Source organism: Rhinoraja longicauda, chromosome 39 (assembly GCF_053455715.1).
Source record: "Rhinoraja longicauda isolate Sanriku21f chromosome 39, sRhiLon1.1, whole genome shotgun sequence".
NCBI lineage: Eukaryota > Metazoa > Chordata > Chondrichthyes > Rajiformes > Arhynchobatidae > Rhinoraja > Rhinoraja longicauda.
The window spans coordinates 7,266,832-7,287,618 of NC_135991.1; the positions used below are offsets into that span (position 1 = coordinate 7,266,832).

The window sequence follows — 20,787 nt, forward strand, 5'->3', positions numbered from 1 at the left end:
TGAGTGGGGTGTATGCTGGGGTTAGGAATATGGACAGGTGATCTGACTGCCCCAGGTGTGGTAGTGGTGCTGACCTGAACCCCTTCTTAATATTTGAGTAAACCTTGTCTAGTGTGTTTTTCCCCCTGGTAGCACATCTTATGTGTTGTTCAAGTTTCGGGAGAACTGACTTTAGGTCTGCATGGTTGAAGTCCCCGGCTATGATGTGGGCTGCTTCTGGATATGTGCTCTGTTGTGAGTTTATTGCACCTAGCAGGTAGCCTAAAGCTGTGCTAGCGTTAGCATTTGGTGGGATGTAGACTGCTGTTACTATAACCCCTGTAAATTCGCGAGGAAGGTAAAAAGGCCTGCATTTAACTGTTAGGGACTCCAGATCAGGAGAACAGTGGCTATCTATGATTTGGATGTTAGTGCACCAGTTGTTGTGCACATAAATGCATAACCCCCCCCCCTTGCTCTTACCGGAGTCGATGTTTCTGTCCCAACGAAACGCTGTACGCCCGGCTAGCTCAATGGCTCCGTCTGGGATAAGTGGATGAAGCCATGTCTCTGTTACTAAGAGAATGCAACAGTCCTCCACGAGTTTGTTTGCTGATATCAGCAGTTTTAGTTCGTCCATTTTGTTGATGATGGATCTGGCGTTGGTGAGGAACATGCTGGGTAGCGGTGGTTTGTGTGGCTGTCTCTTTAGCTTGGCAAGTATACCGGACCGGCATCCTCGCTTTTGCTTCCTGTTTCTCCTCCGCCTGCGACGCCTGTTCGCGCCGACAACTATCCACGGAGCGCCCGGTGTCCTGGCTATCTCTTCCGGTATATTTCGCGGGTGTGGAAATTCGCGCACAAGGTCCCGATTGCACTGGAATCCGATGATCAGAAGGTCCTTTCGGTTGTAGGTAGGATTTGCCTGATTTTCCTGGTTTGCATGACTAAAATTGACTAACAGACATAACACAGATAACACACATAAAACGCACCGAAAGGGAGAGCTGTGAGCCGCTGCGTCCGTGCGCGCCGCCATCTTCCGCCATCTTACCCTTCCATATCTCTAATCTCCCTCTCCCCTGAATCTCAGTCTGAAGAAGGGTCTTGACCCGAAACGTCACCCATTCCTTCTCTCCAGAGATGCTGCCTGACCTGCTGAGTTACTCCAGCATTTTGTATCTACCTTCGATGTAAACCAGCATCTGCAGTTATACCTCCTCCCTTGACTCCATCCAGGGACCCCGACAATCCTTTCAGGTAAAACAGAGATTCACACAGAGAGGGGGTGGTGGGGTGGGGCAGATAGGGGGAGTGTATACACTGGAATTTAGAAGGATGAGAGGAGATCTTATCGAAACGTATAAGTTTATTAGGGGGTTGGACTCGTTAGAGGCAGGAAACATGTTCCCAATGTTGGGGGAGTCCAGAACAAGGGGCCACAGTTTAAGAATAAGGGGTAGGCCATTTATAACTGAGATGAGGAGAAACTTTTTCAGTCAGAGAGTTGTGAATCTGTGGAATTCTCTGCCTCAGAAGGCAGTGGAGGCCAATTCTCTGAATGCATTCAAGAGAGAGCTAGATAGAGCTCTTAAGGATAGCAGAGTCAGGGGGTATGGGGAGAAGGCAGGAACGGGGTACTGATTGAGAATGATCAGCCATGATCACATTGAATGGCGGTGCTGGCTCGAAGGGCCGAATGGCCTCCTCCTGCACTTATTGTCTATTGTCTATTGTGAGAGCAACTCTAACCTCATCCACTGCATCCGGTGTTGCCGATGTGGGTTCTGTACATCGGCGAGACCAAGCGTTAGACTCGACAACCGTGCCACTGAACACTTCCACTCTGCCGAGGCCTACGACATCTCCCAGTTGCCAAGCATTTCAACTCCCCTTCCCATCCCACACTGACCTCTGTCCTGGAACTCCTCCATTGCCAGAGTGAGGCCACACACAAACTGGAGGAGCAGCACCTCATCTTTAGTTTGGGTAGTAGCTACTAACCCAATGGTATAAACATTGTGTCTGAAGAAGGGTCTCGACCCGAAACGTCACCCATTCCTTCTCTCCACAGATGCTGCCTGGCCCTCTGAGTTACTCCAGCACTCTGTGAAACGTCACCTATCCATGTTCTCCACAGATGCGGCCTGACCCGCTGAGTTACTCCAGCACTCTGTGAAACGTCACCTATCCATGTTCTCCACAGATGCTGCCTGACCCGCTGAGTTACTCCAGCACTCTGTGAAACGTCACCTATCCATGTTCTCCACAGATGCTGCCTGACCCACTGAGTTACTCCAGCACTCTGTGAAACGTCACCTATCCATGTTCTCCACAGATGCTGCCTGACCCGCTGAGTTACTCCAGCACTCTGTGAAACGTCACCTATCCATGTTCTCCACAGATGCTGCCTGACCCGCTGAGTTACTCCAGCACTCTGTGAAACGTCACCTATCCATGTTCTCCACAGATGCTGCCTGACCCACTGAGTTACTCCAGCACTCTGTGAAACGTCACCTATCCATGTTCTCCACAGATGCTGCCTGACCCGCTGAGTTACTCCAACACTCTGTGAAACGTCACCCATTCCTTCTCTCCACAGATGCTGCCTGACCCGCTGAGTTACTCCAGCACTCTGTAAAACGTCACCTATCCATGTTCTCCACAGATGCTGCCTGACCCGCTGAGTTACTCCAGCTTTTTGTGTATGTCTTTGGTATGAACATTGAGTTCTCCAATATTCAGTAATCTGGAACCCCCCCCCCCTATCTGCCCCCCTCTCCCCCTGCATATTTCTCCCCCTGCTAATTTCCGCCCACTGGCTCCACAACTATTCAATCCTGTCTCACACCTTCCTTTCTTATTTCTGGCTGTTGTTGCAACAAGCTGCCTATCAAGCACCCCCCCCTCACCTGCATCCACCTATTACCTGCCGCTCCTTGTCCTGCCTCTCCCCTCTTCCAGCTTTCTTCTCCCCCCTACAATCAGTCCAAAGATTGGTCTTGACCCAAAATGTCACCTGTCCATGTTCTCCAGAGATGCTGCCTGATCTGCTGAGTTACTCCAGCACTTTGTGTCCTTTTGTGTATTAATCAGCATCTGCAGTTCTTTGTTTTGACATTTTGTCTGCTCTACTTCTGGTGATTTCTGTCAGTCCCAAGACATTGTGCTGGCAATGGACTGAGTGGCCTGTTTCTGTGCTGATTCTGTCAGGTGTTGCAACTAGGACTGATGTTGACGCTGTGCTTTTAATCTTTCCCACTGTGTTGGTGTGAATCTCGCTCCCCTGCTCTCCCTGTGCTGGTGAAGTTGTAGATGTTGCCAGCTCTTGCTCATTTTCACGTTGCCTTTTCTCGGGGAGGTGCGGGTGGGCTTGGATCGGAGGGTGGAAGTGGTTCAGTAGCTGCAGAACTGTGGAGAGTTTGTAATGTGTGATTGCAGATCCACTTCTGTGACTCGCACACAAGTAGTCGCCTCTGTACATGAGATGTTCATGAGCTCTCGCACTCGCACTGATGTCCCTCTTTTTTGTTGTTGTTCCCTCTCGCTCCAGGCTTGCAGTTGACACCGTGACGTTGGAGAACTTGCAGCTTCCTTCAAATCAGAGGCTCCAAACCACAACTCCCCCCACCTGCCCTCACTCTTCCCGCTCCTCCCCGCAGCCACCGTCTCCGCCATCCCGGCTGACCAACTTGCCTACAGTGGGTGTAATGTCACCCAGCTGATCGTGGGGAAGAATGACCGGGGATAAAAGAGCGTTGCTGCCTCTGCTGCTGCTGCCTCTGCTGCTGCTGCTGACCTTCTGCCAGCAATGCAACTCCATCAGGATCCCTCCTCAGTGTGAGTATTCTCCATGCTGCCTCGCCGTGGCTACAGTTCAGTTTATTGTCACGTGTACCGAGCGAGGTACAGTGAAAAGCTTTTTTGTCGCGTGCTATCCAGCCGGCTGAAAGACAATAGATGATTACAATCGACCCATTTACAGTGGTAACGGAATAACGTTTAGTGCAAGGTAAAGCCAGCAAAGTCCGATCAAGGATAGTCCGAGGGTCACCAAAGAGGTAGACAGTTGTTCATGACTGCTCTCTGGTTGTGGTAGGATGATTCAGTTCAGAATACGTGCTAGGTTTTTAGATTTAATTTTTCTCAAAGTATACTGATCTTACGCCTACAAAGGGGAGGTGATTTTCCACCAGGTGATTGCCTCTGTGTGCTGCAAAGTGTCATAATTTTACCAAATCTATCTTTTTAGCAGGTACTGAGCATGAACAGCCAGGAAAAAAACTGTCCCTGAATCTGGAGGTGTGCGTTTTCACACTTCTATACCTTTTGTGTTCAGCACGGACACTGTGGGCCGAAGGGCCTGTTCCTGTGCTGTTCCACTTGGGATAGAGTCATGGAGTCATACAGCATTGCAAGGTGACTCTAAATCTAAAAAAAAATCTAAATCTATGCATTTACCCAATCGATTCCTCCCATCATCTTGTACAGCTGTTTAGATCAGTTTACTATCACATGTACCGAGGTACAGTGAAAAGCTTTTGTGGCGTGCAATCCAGCCGGCGAAAGATTATACATGATCACAATCAAACCGTCCACTGTGTACAGATACAGGATAAAGGGAATAACGTTTAGTGCAAGGTAACGTCGAGTAAAGTCCGATTAAAGATAGTCCGAGGGTCTCTATATAACAGTATAACAGTATAACAGAACTTTCCTCATTCCCTCATTCTCCTGCGTGCTAATGAATAGTCCTCGTCTGCCTAACCTCTCCCTGCAGCTCAGGCTCTCGAGTCCTGGCAACATCCTCATAAATCTTCTCTGCACTCTCCCCATTCAGTGGGTGGTCTGGCTGTAAAGTACTTGGCCCCCACCACAAAGACGAGTCTCTCGTTTCCATCTGCTCCAGTCAAGAGAGGCCGTTCAGTCCTTCTACTCTGTGCTGGTAATTCGGTTCCTCCCCAGCACATCCTTCTGCACCCCCTCCCCATCTCCCCAACCCCTCCCTGTGTTATATTGATATAAACCCCCTCCGTCGTTGGCAGTGTGAGCCCCTAACCACTAATGCTGCTCTCTCACTGTCAACCTGTGTCTTATTAACAGGATGAATTCTGTAATAGCTCCTTAATTGACCAGATTTGTGTGAGACGCCAGATTGAAGAAGCAATTTGTGGAATCTGGCGGTTCAGTAATAGACTGAGAAGCGTGCGATTACTAACAGCTTGCTGCAGGCTGGATGTTGGTGAAACAGTCTTTGCCTCCTCACAAAGTGGGGGTGAGGACCTCACTCGTGCTGTCTCTCACGTCAGCCCAATCCCAGTAAACCCCCCCTCCTGTTCGTTTCCCTGGAGCCCTCCCGGCCCCTACACCCCTCCCCATGTCTGTAATGTGAGGTATAAATGTGAGATTATCCACTTTGGCGGCAAGAACAGGAAAGCAGAGTATTACCTGAATGGTGACCGATTGGGAGAAGGGGAGATGCAACGTGACCTGGGTGTCATGGTGCACCAGTCATTGAAAGCAAGCGTGCAGGTGCAGCAGGCAGTGAAGAAAGCGAATGGTATGTTGGCATTCATAGCAAGAGGATTTGAGTTTAGGAGCAGGGAGGTTCTGCTGCAGTTGTACAGGGCCTTGGTGAGACCGCACCTGGAGTATTGTGTGCAGTTTTGGTCTCCTAACCTGAGGAAAGATGTTCTTGCCTTAGAGGGAGTACAGAGAAGGTTCACCAGATTGATCCCTGGGATGGCGGGACTTTCATATGAGGAAAGACTGGATAGACTGGGCTTGTACTCGCTGGAATTTAGAAGACTGAGGGAGGATCTTATAGAAACATATAAAATTCTTAAGGGGTTGGAGAGGCTAGATGCGGGAAGATTGTTCCCGATGTTGGGGAAGTCCAGAACCAGGGGTCACAGCTTAAGTATAAGGGGGAAGTCTTTTAGGACCGAGATGAGAAAACATTTCTTCACACAGAGAGTGGTGAGTCTGTGGAATTCTCTGCCACAGAAGGTAGTTATCATATCATATCATATATATACAGCCGGAAACAGGCCTTTTCGGCCCTCCAAGTCCGTGCCGCCCAGTGATCCCCGTACATTAACACTATCCTACACCCACTAGGGACAATTTTTTTACATTTACCCAGCCAATTAACCTACATACCTGTACGTCTTTGGAGTGTGGGAGGAAATCGAAGATCTCGGAGAAAACCCACGCAGGTCACGGGGAGAACGTACAAACTCCTTACAGTGCAGCACCCGTAGTCAGGATCGAACCTGGGTCTCCAGCGCTGTAAAGCAGCAACTCTACCGCTGCGCTACCGTGCAGCGGTATATACCGTGAGGCCAGTTCATTGGCTATATTTAAGAGGGAGTTAGATGTGGCCCTTTTTGCTAAAAGGATCAGGGGGTATGGAGAGAAGGCAGGTACGGGATACTGAGCTGGATGATCAGCCATGATCATATTGAATGGCGGTGCGTACAGGCTCGAAGGGCCGAATGGCCTACTCCTGCACCTATTTTCTATGTTTCTATGTTTTCTATGTTAACCCCCCTCCTCCGGCCCCTACACCCCCCCCCCCCGTCTCTGTAACCCCCCCCTCCCCGGCCCCTACGCCACTCCCCGTCTCTGTAACCCCCTCCTGACCCCACACCCCTCCCCATCTCAGTAACCCTCTTCAGCCACAGCACTGCGTTGTGACCCCCACTGGCCTCTACACCCAGGCCACCTGTAATGACCGTGATCTCCATGAGTCCATGTTTGTGTGGAATAATAGTTGGTTCCAGCATATTTTGGAATGCTTAAGAAAGTCGCAGTTGAAGGTCGGGTCGTGTGGGTTTCTTCCCGGTTTCCAGCTCCGGTTTCCGCCCACATCTCACTGGCCTCCCTCGGTTTACTAAGCCACTGTAAATCACCCCGCAGTGTGTAGTCCAACACTGGCTTTCCTGGGCTAATAAGCCACTGTAAATCACCACGCAGTGTACAGTCCAACACTGGCTTTCCTGGGTTAATAAGCCACTGTAAATCACCCCGCAGTGTACAGTCCAACACTGGCTTTCCTGGGTTAATAAGCCACTGTAAATCACCCCCGCAGTGTGCAGTCCAACAGTGGCGTGGGTTGATGGGGACGTGGGGAGAAAAGAAACAATGGGTTAATACAGGATCAATGTAAAAGGACGGTTGATAGTTGGCACGGACTCTGAGAGCCAAAGGGCCTGTTTCTGTGCGTCTTTCTATGTTTCTGACACACATTGTAACATCTTGAGAGATTTTGCAAAGGGGTGATGTACTAATTTTGTGATGAACTAACTCTCTGTGCTTTGCTTTCTTCCTTCTTGCTTGCATTGCATGGACCTGCAGACAAATTGCAAAAGAAATGTAAGTGGCTCCTGTTTTATTAACCCTGCCTGTTTGGGTGAGATAACATGTAGAAGCCAGGAACTGCAGATGTTGGTTTATGCCAAAGATAGACTCAAAGTGCTGGAGTAGCATCTCTGCCAGAGAAAAAGGCTGGCTGACATTTCGGGGCGGGACCCTTCAGATTCAAAATCAGAGATGAAATCATCGACGAGGCCCTCACATGTGTCTCCTCTGTGCCCCTTAGTTCAGCTCTCCCCCCCCCCCCCCCGACGAAACATGGACAGAGTTCACCTGGTTTGCACCTTTCATCCCATCAGCTATCGTGTGAAGAAGGGCCTCAGAGGTCTTGATTCCCCTACTCGGGGTAGAAGACTCTACCCTATCTCCCTCATCATCTTGTACTCCTCTATAACATCACCCCTACTACACTGGAATTTAGAAGGATGAGAGGAGATCTTATCGAAACGTATAAGATTATTAAGGGGTTGGACACGTTAGAGGCAGGAAACATGTTCCCAATGTTGGGGGAGTCCAGAACCAGGGCCCACACAGTTTAAGAATAAGCGGTCGGCCATTTAGAACGGAGATGAGGGAAAACTTTTTCAGTCAGAGAGTTGTGAATCTGTGGAATTCTCTGCCTCAGAAGGCAGTGGAGGCCAATTCTCTGAATGCATTCAAGAGAGAGCTAGATAGAGCTCTTAAGGATAGCGGAGTCAGGGGGTATGGGGAGAAGGCAGGAACGGGGTACTGATTGAGAATGATCAGCCATGATCACATTGAATGGCGGTGCTGGCTCGAAGGGCTAAATGGCCTCCTCCTGCACCTATTGTCTATTGTCAACCTCCTGTGCTCCAAGGAATAAAGTCCTAGCCTGCCCAACCTTCCCAAGCTCAGACCCTCGAGCCCTGACAACGTCCTCGTAAATCTTTCCAGCTAAAAGAGTTTATAAAGTACCAAGTCATAGCTTGCGTGTCAGGATGGGTTCCGCTCGCTCGCATGGGTCTGGGTACCTTGCACACTGTTCGTTCTGACCTGACCGGCCTGTTTCTTCCCTCTGGCAGTGCCTCAGCCTCCGATCATCACAGAGCAGACACTGGAGAACTACACCGTCTTCCCCACCGACGACATTGTGCTGAAGTGTGAAGCTACAGGGGAACCAATGCCCATGTGAGTACCACCAGTGGCAGTGGGGGCAGTGCCCACACCAGCATGGGCTGCCAGCCGCGGCACAGTGGGCAGCAAGGTGGCACAGTGGTAGAGTTGCTGCCTCAGTGGTAGAGTTGCTGCCTCAGTGGGTGGCAAGGTGGTGCAGTGGTATTGCTGCACAGTGGGTGGCAAGGTGGCACAGCGGTAGAGTTGCTGCCTCAGTGGGCAGCAAGGTGGTGCAGTGGTTGAGTTGCAGCACAGTGGGTGGCAAGGTGGCACAACGGTAGAGTTGCTGCCTCAGTGGGTGGCAAGGTGGTGCAGTGGTATTGCTGCACAGTGGGTGGCAAGGTGGCACAGCGGTAGAGTTGCTGCCTCACAGCGCCAGAGACACGGGTTCCATCCTGACTACGGGTACTGCCTGTACTGACGTTGTACCTTCTCCCTGTGACCATGTGGGTTTTCTCCGGGTGACCCGGTTTCCTCCCACACTCCAAAGTCGTGCAGGTTTGTAGATTAAGTGGCTTCTGTAAATTGTCCCTTGTGTGTAGGATAGTGCTAGTGTACGGGGTGATTGCTGGTTGGCGTGGACTTTGTGGGCCAAAGGGCCTGTTTCCGCGCTGTATCTCGAAAGTCTAAAGGGGCACTGTGCACACGGTTTGATTTAGTTTAGTTTAGAGATACAGCATGGAAGAGGACCTTCGGCCCACCGACTCCATACCAACCATCAATCACCTGCACACTGGTTGTATGTTCTCCCACTTTCACATCCACTCCCTGCACACTAGGGGCAATCTACACAAACCAATTAATCTACAAACATGTACGTGTTTGGGATGTGGGAGGAAACTGTATCACCCGGAGGAAACCCACACGGTCACTGGGAGAACGTACCAACCACACACACACAGACAGCATGGTCAGGATGGACCTGGGTCTGTGGTGCTGTGAGGCAGTGGCTCTACCAGCTGTGCCAGCCCAAGTGCCAGATCCATGGGGTCTCCGTGTGTCACGCACTCACTGGGATCGGCTCAGTCTTGCACTAAAAGAGAGACGACTGGTTAATCCCAAAGGCTTTCCAGTCGGTCACCTTGAGGAGCTGAGTGTATGAAGTCTGAACTAGATACTGAGGTTAAGTGCTGTTCATTTTCACCGAGCTGCCTGAGCATTTGCCTTGCAAAGCTGAAGAGGTCAAAGGCATAAATCATTGTGCCGGACCAGCCCTGCCACTGCACAGTGGAATGCTCCCCATCCTCAATCTATCAACACTTCTCTGCTCCCTCTTTCTGCTCATTAATGGCTCCATAAATGTGATGACATATACCCACTAATGCCGGACTGAGTCACTCTGCCGATATATTACAGGCATCTCGTCATGGCCACTGCATTAAAGTCATTCATGCGCTGCCCCATCAAATAACCAAGGCGCATCCACTTGAACTAATTCACTGCCTTTCCCTGAAATGGGGGCGATGCAAGGATCCTGGTTATCGGGCAGCTGCTCCAGCTTCTGAAGCTGACCTGGAGTCGGCACAGGGCCAGGCGTGAGCGTGTTCACTTGTCCACGCATTTGCACATCTCTGCTTTCCGATGGTTAAAATGGAACTAAGATATAGGTGATCAATGGTCGGCGTGGTTTCCATGCTGTGTTTCTAGAACTAAAACAAAACAATTTAACCTTTGGAGTCCAGGATTAATTCTGGTAACACAATGCTGCTCCTCATTGAAGTGCAGTCTCTTTTACTGTAAAGTGTGGGGCTTCAACAGCGAATGTGGCCTTTTGTATTACTCGTGGTAAAAACTCCACCACCTTCTGTTGATGTGAGCACCAGCGTTCCATTAACCTTTCTGATCATTGTCTGCCCCAACCTGTGACGTTTTAATGACTGCTCTGTGTGACCTCTGTGGACCGAGCGAGGGTGCATCCCAGCCTTCACAGAGTGCTCATCTGGTCACTTCAGGGTCCAAGTGATACATCTGTCCACCCTGAGATTCATTTGCTGCAGCCTTGCCCATCCTCTTCAGCTATTGATCCATCCCCATGTCTGGAAAGCAGCATTCTAAAGGGTCATCGATGTAAGGCAAGCAGGAGACATGGAGGGGGGGGGGGGGGAGAGAGGGAGAGGGAATTAGCCAATGTGCCTGCTCCAAATCACTGCCCAGACCCCTGAGGTGAGGGAGAGAGAGAGAGAGGGAGAGGGAGGGGGAGGGGGAGGGAGAGGGGGAGGGGGAGGGGGAGGGGGAGGGGGAGAGAGGGAGAGAGGGAATCAGCCAATGTGCCTGCTCCCAATCACTGCCCAGACCCCTGAGGTGAGGGAGAGAAAGGGAGGGAGAGGGGGAGGGAGAGAGAGAGAGATAGAGGGAATCAGCCAAAGTTCCTGCTCCCAATCACTGCCCAGACCCCTGGGGTGAGGGAGAGAAAGGGAGAGAGAGAGACAGAGAGAGAGAGAGAGAGAGAGAGAGAAAGGGGGGAGAGAGAGAGGGGGAGGGGGAGAGAGAGAGAGGGAGAGGGAATTAGCCAATGTTCCTGCTCCCAATCACTGCCCAGACCCCTGGGGTGAAGGAGAGAAAGGGAGAGGGAGAGGGGGAGGGGGGGGAGAGAGAGAGAGGGAGAGAGAGGGCGAGGGCGAGAGAGAGAGAGGGGGAGGGGGAGAGAGAGAGCGAGAGAGGGAATCAGCCAATGTTCCTGCTCCCAATCAATGCCCAGACCCCTGGGGTGAGGGAGAGAAAGGGAGAGGGGGGGGTTAGAGAGAGAGAGAGCGAGAGAGAGAGAGGGAATCAGCCAAAGTTCCTGCTCCCAATCACTGCCCAGTGACCCCCGGGGTGAGAGAGAGAGAGAGAGAGGGAGGGGAAGAAAGAGAGAGAGAGGTGGAGGTAGAGAGAGGAAGGGAGAGGGAGGGGGAGAGAGAGATAAAGGGAGGAGAGACACAATGTGTTATTTCCTTACACACATCCCTTCCCACCCAAACCACTGCTTGCCCAGGTACTTCAATGGTGTTTCATTTATCACAAGTGCAAGTGCACAGTGAAATTCTTTAGGCATGTATATATATACACACCGGCGCCATTTCCAATGTGCGGTTGGCCGGCGTGCTTGGTCTACTGGAGCGATTCCTAATCCAGGTAGGGCCCAGGCTCCAGCAGAGCCTTGTGCGGACTGGCCTGCGAGCCAACGTCCTTCCCTCGCCCGGCCAACTTTGTGTCCCAGGGGAACCTCCTGCAGTTGATGACCCCGTCCGCCTCTAGCGGCCCTTGCTTCGAGCGTCCAACATCTCCAGCCGTTCCCACCTCTTTGGTTCTCCGGTTTCCAGGGGACCAGAGGGACTTTCCTCAGCAATTGCCTGTCCATGTACCTCCTCTCTTGACTCCATCCAGGGACCCCGACATTCCTTTCAGGTTAGACAGAGGTTCACACGTCCCTCCTCTAACCTACTGCATCCTGTGTACATCAGTGAGACTAAGCGTAGACTCAGCGACCGCTTCGCCGACCACCTACGCTCGCTCCGCCGAGGCCTACGTGATCTCCCGGTTGCCAAACATTTTAACTCCCCTCCCCGTTGCCATGCTGACCATGGGAAGGGGAATTGAAATGTTTGGCAACCGGGAGATCCTGTAGGCCATAGCTGCCTGAGCGCAAGTGTTCAGCGAAACGGTCGCCGAGTCTACGCTTGGTCTTGCCGATGTTCAAGCCGGGTTGGTTTGTTCACAGGTTCACAAGTTCAAGGAGTCAATAGACAATAGACAATAGGTGCAGGAGGAGGCCATTCGGCCCCTCGAGCCTGTACGCACCGCCATTCAATGTGATCATGGCTGATCATTCTCAATCAGTACCCCGTTCCTGCTTTCTCCCCATACCCCCTGACTCTGCTATCCTTAAGAGCTCTATCTAGCTCTCTCTTGAATGTATTCAGAGAATTGGCCTCCACTGCCCTCTGAGGCAGAGAATTCCACAGATTCACAGCTCTCTGACTGAAAATGATTTTCCTCATCTCTGTTTTAAACGGCCTCCCCTTTATTCTTAAACTGTGGCCCCTGGTTCTGGACTCCCCCAACATTGGAAACATGTTTCCTGCCTCTAATGTGCCCAACCCCTTAATAATCTTATACGTTTCGATAAGATCCCCTCTCATCCTTCTAAATTCCAGTGTATACAAGCCCAGTCGCTCCAGTCTTTCAACGTATGACAGTCCCGCCATTCTGGGAATTAACCTAGTAAACCTACGCTGCACGCCCTCAATAGCAAGAATATCCTTCCTCAAATTTGGAGACCAAAACTGCACACAGTACTCCAGGTGCGGTCTCACTAGGGCCCTGTACAACTGCAGAAGGACCTCTTTGCTCCTATACTCAACTCCTCTTGTTATGAAGGCCAACATGCCATTGGTTTTCTTCACTGCCTGCTGTACCTGCATGCTTCCTTTCAGTGACTGGTGTACTAGGACACCCAGATCACGTTGTACGTCCCCTGTTCCTAACTTGACACCATTCAGATAATAATCTGCCTTCCTATTCTTACCACCAAAGTGGATAACCTCACACTTATCCACATTAGCTGCATCTGCCAAGCATCCGCCCACTCACACAGCGTGTCCAAGTCACCCTGCAACCTCATAGCATCTTCCTCACAGTTCACACTACCACCCAGCTTTGTATCATCTGCAACGTGATCTGGGTGTCCTCTGGGTGTCCTAGTGCATCAGTCACTGAAAGGAAGCATGCAGGTACAGCAGGCAGTGAAGAAATCCAATGGAATGTTGGTCTTCATAACAAGAGGAGTTGAGTCGAATTAAGCCATTCGGCCCATCGAGTCCACTCCGCCATTCAATCATGGCTGATCTATCTCTGCGTCTAATCCCATTCTCCTGCCCTTGACACCCGTTCTAATCAAGAATTTGTCTATCTCGTCCTTAAAAATCTCCACTGACTTGGCCTCCACAGCCCTCTGTGGCAATGAGTTTCACAGACCAACTACAGAAGAGGTTCCTCCTCACCTCCTTGCTAAATACAATACAATACAATACATCTTTATTGTCATTGTACAGGGAGGGGTACAACGAGATTGGGAATGTGCCTCCCATACGATGCAATAATTTAATTAATTTAAACAACAACAAACCCAACGAAACAAATTGTAACAGTTTTAAGACAGAATAAAGTGCAAGTAGATCTGTGCCGGATCACTGTGCGATGTGACCATCCGGCTCAGCAGGACGGTTCATAGCAGCTATGGCCCTGGGGATGAAGCTGTTCCTGAGTCTGGAGGTGCGGGCGTAGAAGGCCTTGTATCGTCTGCCCGATGGTGGAGGTCCCCAACAGACTGTTGCAGGGGTGTGAAGAGTCTTTGTGGATGCTGGTGGCTTTTCTGAGGCATCGTGTGTTGTAGATGCCCTCCAAGGCTGGTAGCTGTGTTCCGACGGTCCTCTGAGCTCTATGGACTACCCGCTGAAGAGTTTTCCTTTCTGCAGCTGAGGTACCACACAGGGATGCCATGTGTTAGGATGCTCTCTGTGCTGCAGCGGTAGAATGTCGTCAGCAGCTGTTGGGGTAGACCAGACTTTTTCAGTGTTTGAAAGAGCGCCCTTTAATTTTGTGTGATAGTCTGGGCTGTGCTGCTTTGATTTTTCTCTCATGGGTAAATGATGGTGACTGGACAAGTGTCCCAGCAGCTCGATGCTGAGTGATGTCCACCTCCGCTGGTGTCACGTGCTCATACCCTCTCCTGCAGCTTCCGCTGGACCAAAGACGGGACGTTTTTTCGATCCGACGCTGGATCCCCGCGTGACGCTCAATACGTCCTCGGGCACCATGGTGATCGCCACTTCCAACAACGGCATCTCCTTCCGCGGATACCAGGGGACCTACCGCTGTTACGTCAGCAACGATGGTGGCACCGCCGTCTCCTCCAAGATCAACCTCAAAACCGAGAGTGAGTACCCCTTTATCAATGCTCCCTCCACACTGTCCCGTCACACACTCCCGGGGTCACACACACACACACACACACACACACACACACACACACAGAGTGAAGCTCCCTCCCTCCACACCGTCCCATCACACACACACACACACACACAGTGAAGCTCCCTCCCTCCACACCGTCCAGTCACACACACACACACACACACACACACACACACACACACACACACACACACACACACACACACACACACACACACACACACTCACTCACTCACACACACACACACACACACACACACACACACACACACACACACACACACACACACACACACACACACACACACACACATACACAGAGTGAAGCTCCCTACACCATCCCGTCACACAGTCCCGGGGTCAGACACACACTGAAGCTCCATCCCTCAGCGCGCGCGCACACACACACACACACACACACACTCACACACACACACACACACACACACACACACACACACACACACACACACACACACACACACACACACACACACACACACACACACACACACACACACACACACACACACACACACACAGTGAAACTCCCTCCCTGCGCACCGTCCTGTCACGCACTCACACTCACACACACACACACACACACACAGAGTGAAGCTCCCTACACTGTCCTGTCACACACACACTCACACACACAGAGTGAAGCTCCCTACACCGTCCTGTCACACAGTCCGGGGTCAGACACAGAGTGAAGCTCCCTGTCTCCCAAGCCTGTGGCAGGATGATGCAGAGTATGTTATTGATGCCGTGTGCACTGTACAGTAATGTGGATGGAGCCGTGCTGTGTGGGGGCAATTTACAGCTGTTCAACAACAGCCTTCTATTCCTCATTACTTCACATGTTTCTTTGGGGAATTCAAATGATGCTTTAAATTGGAATTTTGCTGCTGATAGAATTCTCCGGAAAGCAATTGAGGTTGTTTAAATAAAAAATGGATGTAGGACATGGTTTTAGTAATAGATGCGCATCAGTGAGTAAAGATGGGACTCAGATGTGTGTGTACGTCGGTGTTAAATGTGGAACAGTTACCGTGTTCTGTGATTATAGCCAGTGACACAGGGTGCTGGGGAGAGGGGCACTGAGAGATGGATTAACAGTGGGCAGACAGTGTGGGCAGACAGTGCTAGGGAGAGAGACATGAGGGACAGTGTGAGGGGGCTGGATTAACAGTGGGGTTGCAGTCAGTGACACAGGGTGCTGGGGAGAGGGGCACTGAGAGATGGATTAACAGTGGGCAGACAGTGTGGGCAGACAGTGCTAGGGAGAGAGACACTGAGGGACAGTGTGAGGGGGCTGGATTAACAGTGGGGTTGCAGTCAGTGACACATGGCCTGATTCTGACCTTGTGAATTGATGAATAAACTGACCCTCTCACTTCTCAGGCACCCCGAAGTGGCCGAAGGAAAGCGTTCAGCAGTTCGGGAAGGAAGAGGGAGAATCTCTGGTGTTACAGTGCAACCCTCCCACCAGCATGGCCTCCTCCATGATCATCTGGATGACCAGCAGTGAGTAGCTGGAGCGAGGGTTACAGCCCAGCGGTACCAACATCAGTAACTCTCTCCATCCCTCCCTCCCTCGCCCTGCTAGTTTCACTGTTCACATGCCTTCACAGCCAACAATGGACCATAGTGGGCTCCACCTTTTACTTGACTATCGGTGCTGGCACGGATTTGTTCTGCACCTTCCCGTGCCTCTAGTTTCCCTCTCCCCTGAGTCTGCTTGATCCAAGGCCTACATGATCTCCCGGTTGCTCAGCACTAACTCCCCTTGCCATTCACATTCTGACCTCTCTGTCCTGACGCTCCTCCATTGCCAGAGTGAGGACAAGTCAAAGTGGAGGATCTGCACCTCGTGTTCCATTAGGGCAGCCTAAAACACAAATTCTCCAATCCTGTCTCATACCTCCCTTATCTGTGGCCTTTGTGCCAATCATCTGCCTATTGAACACCCACCTCACCTGCGTCCACTTATTACCTGCCATGCTTTGTCCTGTCTCTCCCCTCTTCCAGCTTTGTACTCCCTCCTCACTTTCAGGCTGAAGAAGGGTCTCGACCCCAAAACTTCACCTATCCATGTTCTCCACAGATGCTGCCTGGCCCGCTGAGTTACTCCAGCACTCTGTGAAACGCCACCTATCCATGTTCTCCACAGATGCTGCCTGACCCACTGAGTTACTCCAGCACTCTATGAAACGTCACCTATCCATGTTCTCCACAGATGCTGCCTGAGCCGCTGAGTTACCCCAGCATGTCGGGTCTGTCTCCGGGGGTTAGAAACATAGAAACATAGAAAAATAGGTGCAGGAGTAGGCCATTCGGCCCTTTGAGCCTGTACGCACCGCCATTCAATATGATCATGGCTGATCGTCCAACTCAGTATCCCGTACCTGCCTTCCCTCCATACCCCCTGATCCCTTTAGCCACAAGGGCCACATCTAACTCCCCTCTTAAATATAGCCAACAAACTGGCCCTCAACCTTCTGTGGCAGAGAATTCCACAGACTCACCACTCTCTGTGTGAAAAAAAACTTTCTCATCTCGGTCCTAAAAGACTTCCCCTTATCCTTAAACTGTGACCCTTATTCTGGACTTCCCCAACATCGGGAACAATCTTCCTGCATCTAGCCTGTCCAACCCCTTAAGAATTTTGTACGTTTCTATAAGATCCCCCCTCAATCTTCTAAATTCCAGCGAGTATAAGCCGAGTCTATCCAGTCTTCATATGAAAGTCCTGCCATCCCAGGGATCAATCTGGTGAACCTTCTCTGTACTCCCTCTATGGCAAGAATGTCTTTCCTCAGATTAGGAGACCAAAACTGTACGCAATACTCCAGGTGTGGTCTCACCAATGCCCTGTACAGCTGCAGCAGAACCTGGTTTGGTTGCCCAGTTCTTCATGCTCTGTTCATTGAGGGATGAACGCTGAGCTGCTGCCCTGTCTCTGCTCTCTCCCACAGAACTGTTCAACATTAAGCTGAGCGACCGGGTGTCGCAGGGACTGGATGGAAACTTGTACTTCTCCAACCTGCTGGTGGAGGACAGCCTGGAGGACTACACCTGCTACGCCCAGCTCCCAGGGACCCGCACCATCATCCAGAAGGAGCCCATCGCCCTGGAAGTCACCACCTGTGAGTAGCCTTTCCCCGACCTCATAGAAACTGTAAGGCAGCAACTCTACCACTGCGCCCCTACTCCCTCCACCTTGTGTCCGTAAGAACATGACATGGAGAGCAGAATTAGCCCATTCGGCCCATCGAGTCAACCCTGCCTCTCCCTGTAGCCTTTGACGCCCTTACTAATCAACAACCTTTCAATTTTTGCTTTGAAAATAACCACTGACTTGGCCTTCACTGCTGTCTGTGGCAGAATTCCACAGATTCACCACCCTCTGACTAAAGAAATCCCTCCTCATCTCCTTCTTAAAGTAACGTCCTTTAATTCTGAGGCTGTGCCCTCTGGTCCTAGACTCTGCCGCTAGTGGAAACATCCTCTCCACATCCACTCTATCCAGGGATGGAATTCCTCCTCATCTCCATTGTAAAGGTGCGTGCTTTTTGCAGAGCTTACGTCATGTGCAGAAGTATCGCCAGCCGGCTGTCTGCACTGCAGACCACCGCAGCCAATGCTGCCCCTCGAGTCCACGTAGCCGTCAGCTGGCCGTTAATCCTGACCTCCAGCCGCTGTGTGTGTGGGCCGTGTGCACGTTCTCTCTGTGACCGCCAGGATCTGCACCGCCCCCTCTCCCCGCCCCACTCTGGCAGTGACAAGGAGTGAGGTGCTGATCATCTACTGTTGAAATCATTGGGCTGCCTCCCTCTGCTGTCTGCCCTGGGTATCTGCAGTGTGGAAGACTGACACCTGTTCTCCCTGTCCCTCTCCCCCTGCCCTGCTCCCCCCCCTCTCTCTCCCCCTCTCTCCTTCCCCCTCTCTTCCCCTCCTTCTCTCCCTCCCTCCCTCCCCCTGTCCCTCTCCCCTTCCCCTCTCCCCTTCCCTCCCTCCCTCTCCCTCTCTCAATCTCTCTCTGCCCCCTCTCCCTCCCTCCCCCTGTCCCTCTCCCTCTCTCCCTCCCTTCCTTCTCCTCCCCTCTCTCCCTCCCTCTCCTCCCCCTGTCCCTCTCTCCCCCTCTCCCTCTCTCTCTCCCTCCCTCCCTCCCTCCCCCTCTCCGTCCCTCCCCCTCTCCGTCCCTCCCCCTGTCACTCTCCCTCTCTCCCTCCCTCCCTCCCTCTCCCTCTTTCAATCTCTCTCTGTCCCCTCTCCCTCTCTCAATCTCTCTCTGCCCCCTCTCCCTCCCTCCCCCTGTCCCTCTCTCTCTCCCTCCCTCCCTCCCTCCCCCCTCTCCCTCCCCCTGTCCCTCTCCCCCTCCCTCCCCCCCCTCCCCCTCTCTCCCTCCCTCTCTCCCCGCCCCCTGTGTTTCTGCCCCTCGCTGTGGTGCAGCAAACTCGGTGAGGTTCCGTAAGCCTCGGCTGCTGCACCCCCGTGGGCAGAGCAGCCCCCGGCTGGCACTGCGAGACCGGCCCCTCCACCTCGAGTGCATCGCGGAAGGACTGTGAGTACCCTGCTGGTGGACGGGAGAGGTGGGGGGACGGGGCTGTGGGGTGTGAGTGAGGGGGGGATGGGGCTGGGGCTTTGGGCTGGGGGCGTGAGTGAGTGAGGGGGGGGATGGGGCTGGGGGCGTCAGTAAGTGAGGGGGGGGATGGGGCTGGGGATGTGGGCTGGGGGTGTGAGTGAGGGGGGATGGGGCTGGGGGTGTGTGGGTGAGGGGGGGATGGGGCTGGGGCTTTGGGCTGGGGGTGTGAGTGGAGTGAGGGGGGGATGGGGCTGGGGGTGTGGGTGAGGGGGGGGGAGCGGGGCTGGGGCTTTGGGCTGGGGGCGTCAGTGAGAGGGGGGGATGGGGCTGGGGGTGTGGGTGAGGGGGGGATGGGGCTGGGGCTTTGGGCTGGGGGCGTCAGTGAGTGAGGGGGGGATGGGGCTGGGGGTGTGGGTGAGGGGGGGGAGCGGGGCTGGGGCTTTGGGCTGGGGGCGTCAGTGAGTGAGGGGGGGGATGGGGCAGTGGGGTTTGGGAGGGGGACGGAGCAGTAAGGGTGGGGTGGGAGTGTGGGAAATGAAGGAGGGTCCAGCATTGCCAGAGTGTGGAGGGGCTGGGAGGCGGGGAAGGGGAAGGGGCAGGGTCTGTGGGAGGAGCGGTGGGAAGGGAGGGGGCAATGAGGGGGGGGGGCTATGGGGGGGGGGGGGATGACGGGGGGGAATGAAGGAGTATTTCACACTGAGGGTGGAATATAGATGAGCGAGCTAACAGTAGATGTCAGAGGTGGGTCCTATCCCAGTGGAAAGGACATTTGGATGGGAAAGGTTTAGAGAGAAGATAGACACATAATGCTGGAGTAACTCAGCGGGTCGGGCAGCATCTCTGGAGAGAAGGTAATGGGTGACGTTTCAGGTCGAGACTGAAGAAGGTCTCGACCCAAAACATCACCCATCCCTTCTCCCCAGAGATGCTGCCCGACCCGCTGAGTTACTCCAGCATTTTGTGTCTTATCTTCGGTTTAAACCAGCATCTGCAGTTCCTTCCAACACAAGGTTTATAGGATAAGGGCAAATGGGGGCAGGTGGGAGTGGTGTAGATGGGGCAGGTTGGTTGGCATAGGCGAATCATGGGGAGTTGGCCATTCGGCCCATTGAGTCTGCCCCGCCATTCAATCATGGCTGATCTATCTCCCTCCTCACCCCATTCTCCTGCCTTCTCCCCATAACTCCTGACGCCTGGTGTTGCCGGCCCCACAGCCCCACACCCACCGTGCACTGGGAGCAGCTGGATGGCAACCTGCCGGGGGGCCGCGTCAGCTACGAGAACTTCAACAAGACCCTGACCATCCACCACGTGGCAGAGGAGGATGATGGGGAATACCAGTGTATCGTCATCAATGGCCAGGGCCGGGTCACACACACCTTCAGCGTGACTGTGGAGGGTGAGGATCTACCCCTGGCACACACCCTCAACACACCCACACACACCCACACCCCACAACACCCCCACCCCACACACTCCTACCCCACACACCCCAACTACACCCCCACCCCACACACCCCCCACCCCACACACACACACCCCCACACACACACACCCACCCCACACACCCCCTCCCCACCACCCACCCCACACATCCACACACACCCACCCCCACACACCCCCACCCCACACACCCTCACCCCACACACCCCACACACACCCTCCCCACACCCCCTCCCCACACCCCCCCCCACCACCCACACACCCACACACACACCCCACCCCACACCCCCACCCCCACACACCCCCACCAC

General features: G+C 52.9%; 1 protein-coding gene across 1 annotated transcript in view; it reads left to right on the forward strand.

The window, feature by feature from the left end:
• Positions 1-3,552: 3,552 nt before the first annotated feature.
• LOC144611175 (neural cell adhesion molecule L1-like) overlaps positions 3,553-20,787 on the forward strand; it is a 55,375-nt gene continuing 38,140 nt past the window's right edge. Inside the window, 9 exon segments of the mRNA XM_078430229.1 lie at positions 3,553-3,819; positions 7,339-7,356; positions 8,400-8,505; positions 14,207-14,225; positions 14,227-14,407; positions 15,850-15,972; positions 17,424-17,594; positions 18,901-19,012; positions 20,248-20,432. Of these exon segments, the coding sequence (XP_078286355.1) occupies positions 3,717-3,819; positions 7,339-7,356; positions 8,400-8,505; positions 14,207-14,225; positions 14,227-14,407; positions 15,850-15,972; positions 17,424-17,594; positions 18,901-19,012; positions 20,248-20,432 (1,018 nt within the window). The 5' untranslated portion in view covers positions 3,553-3,716.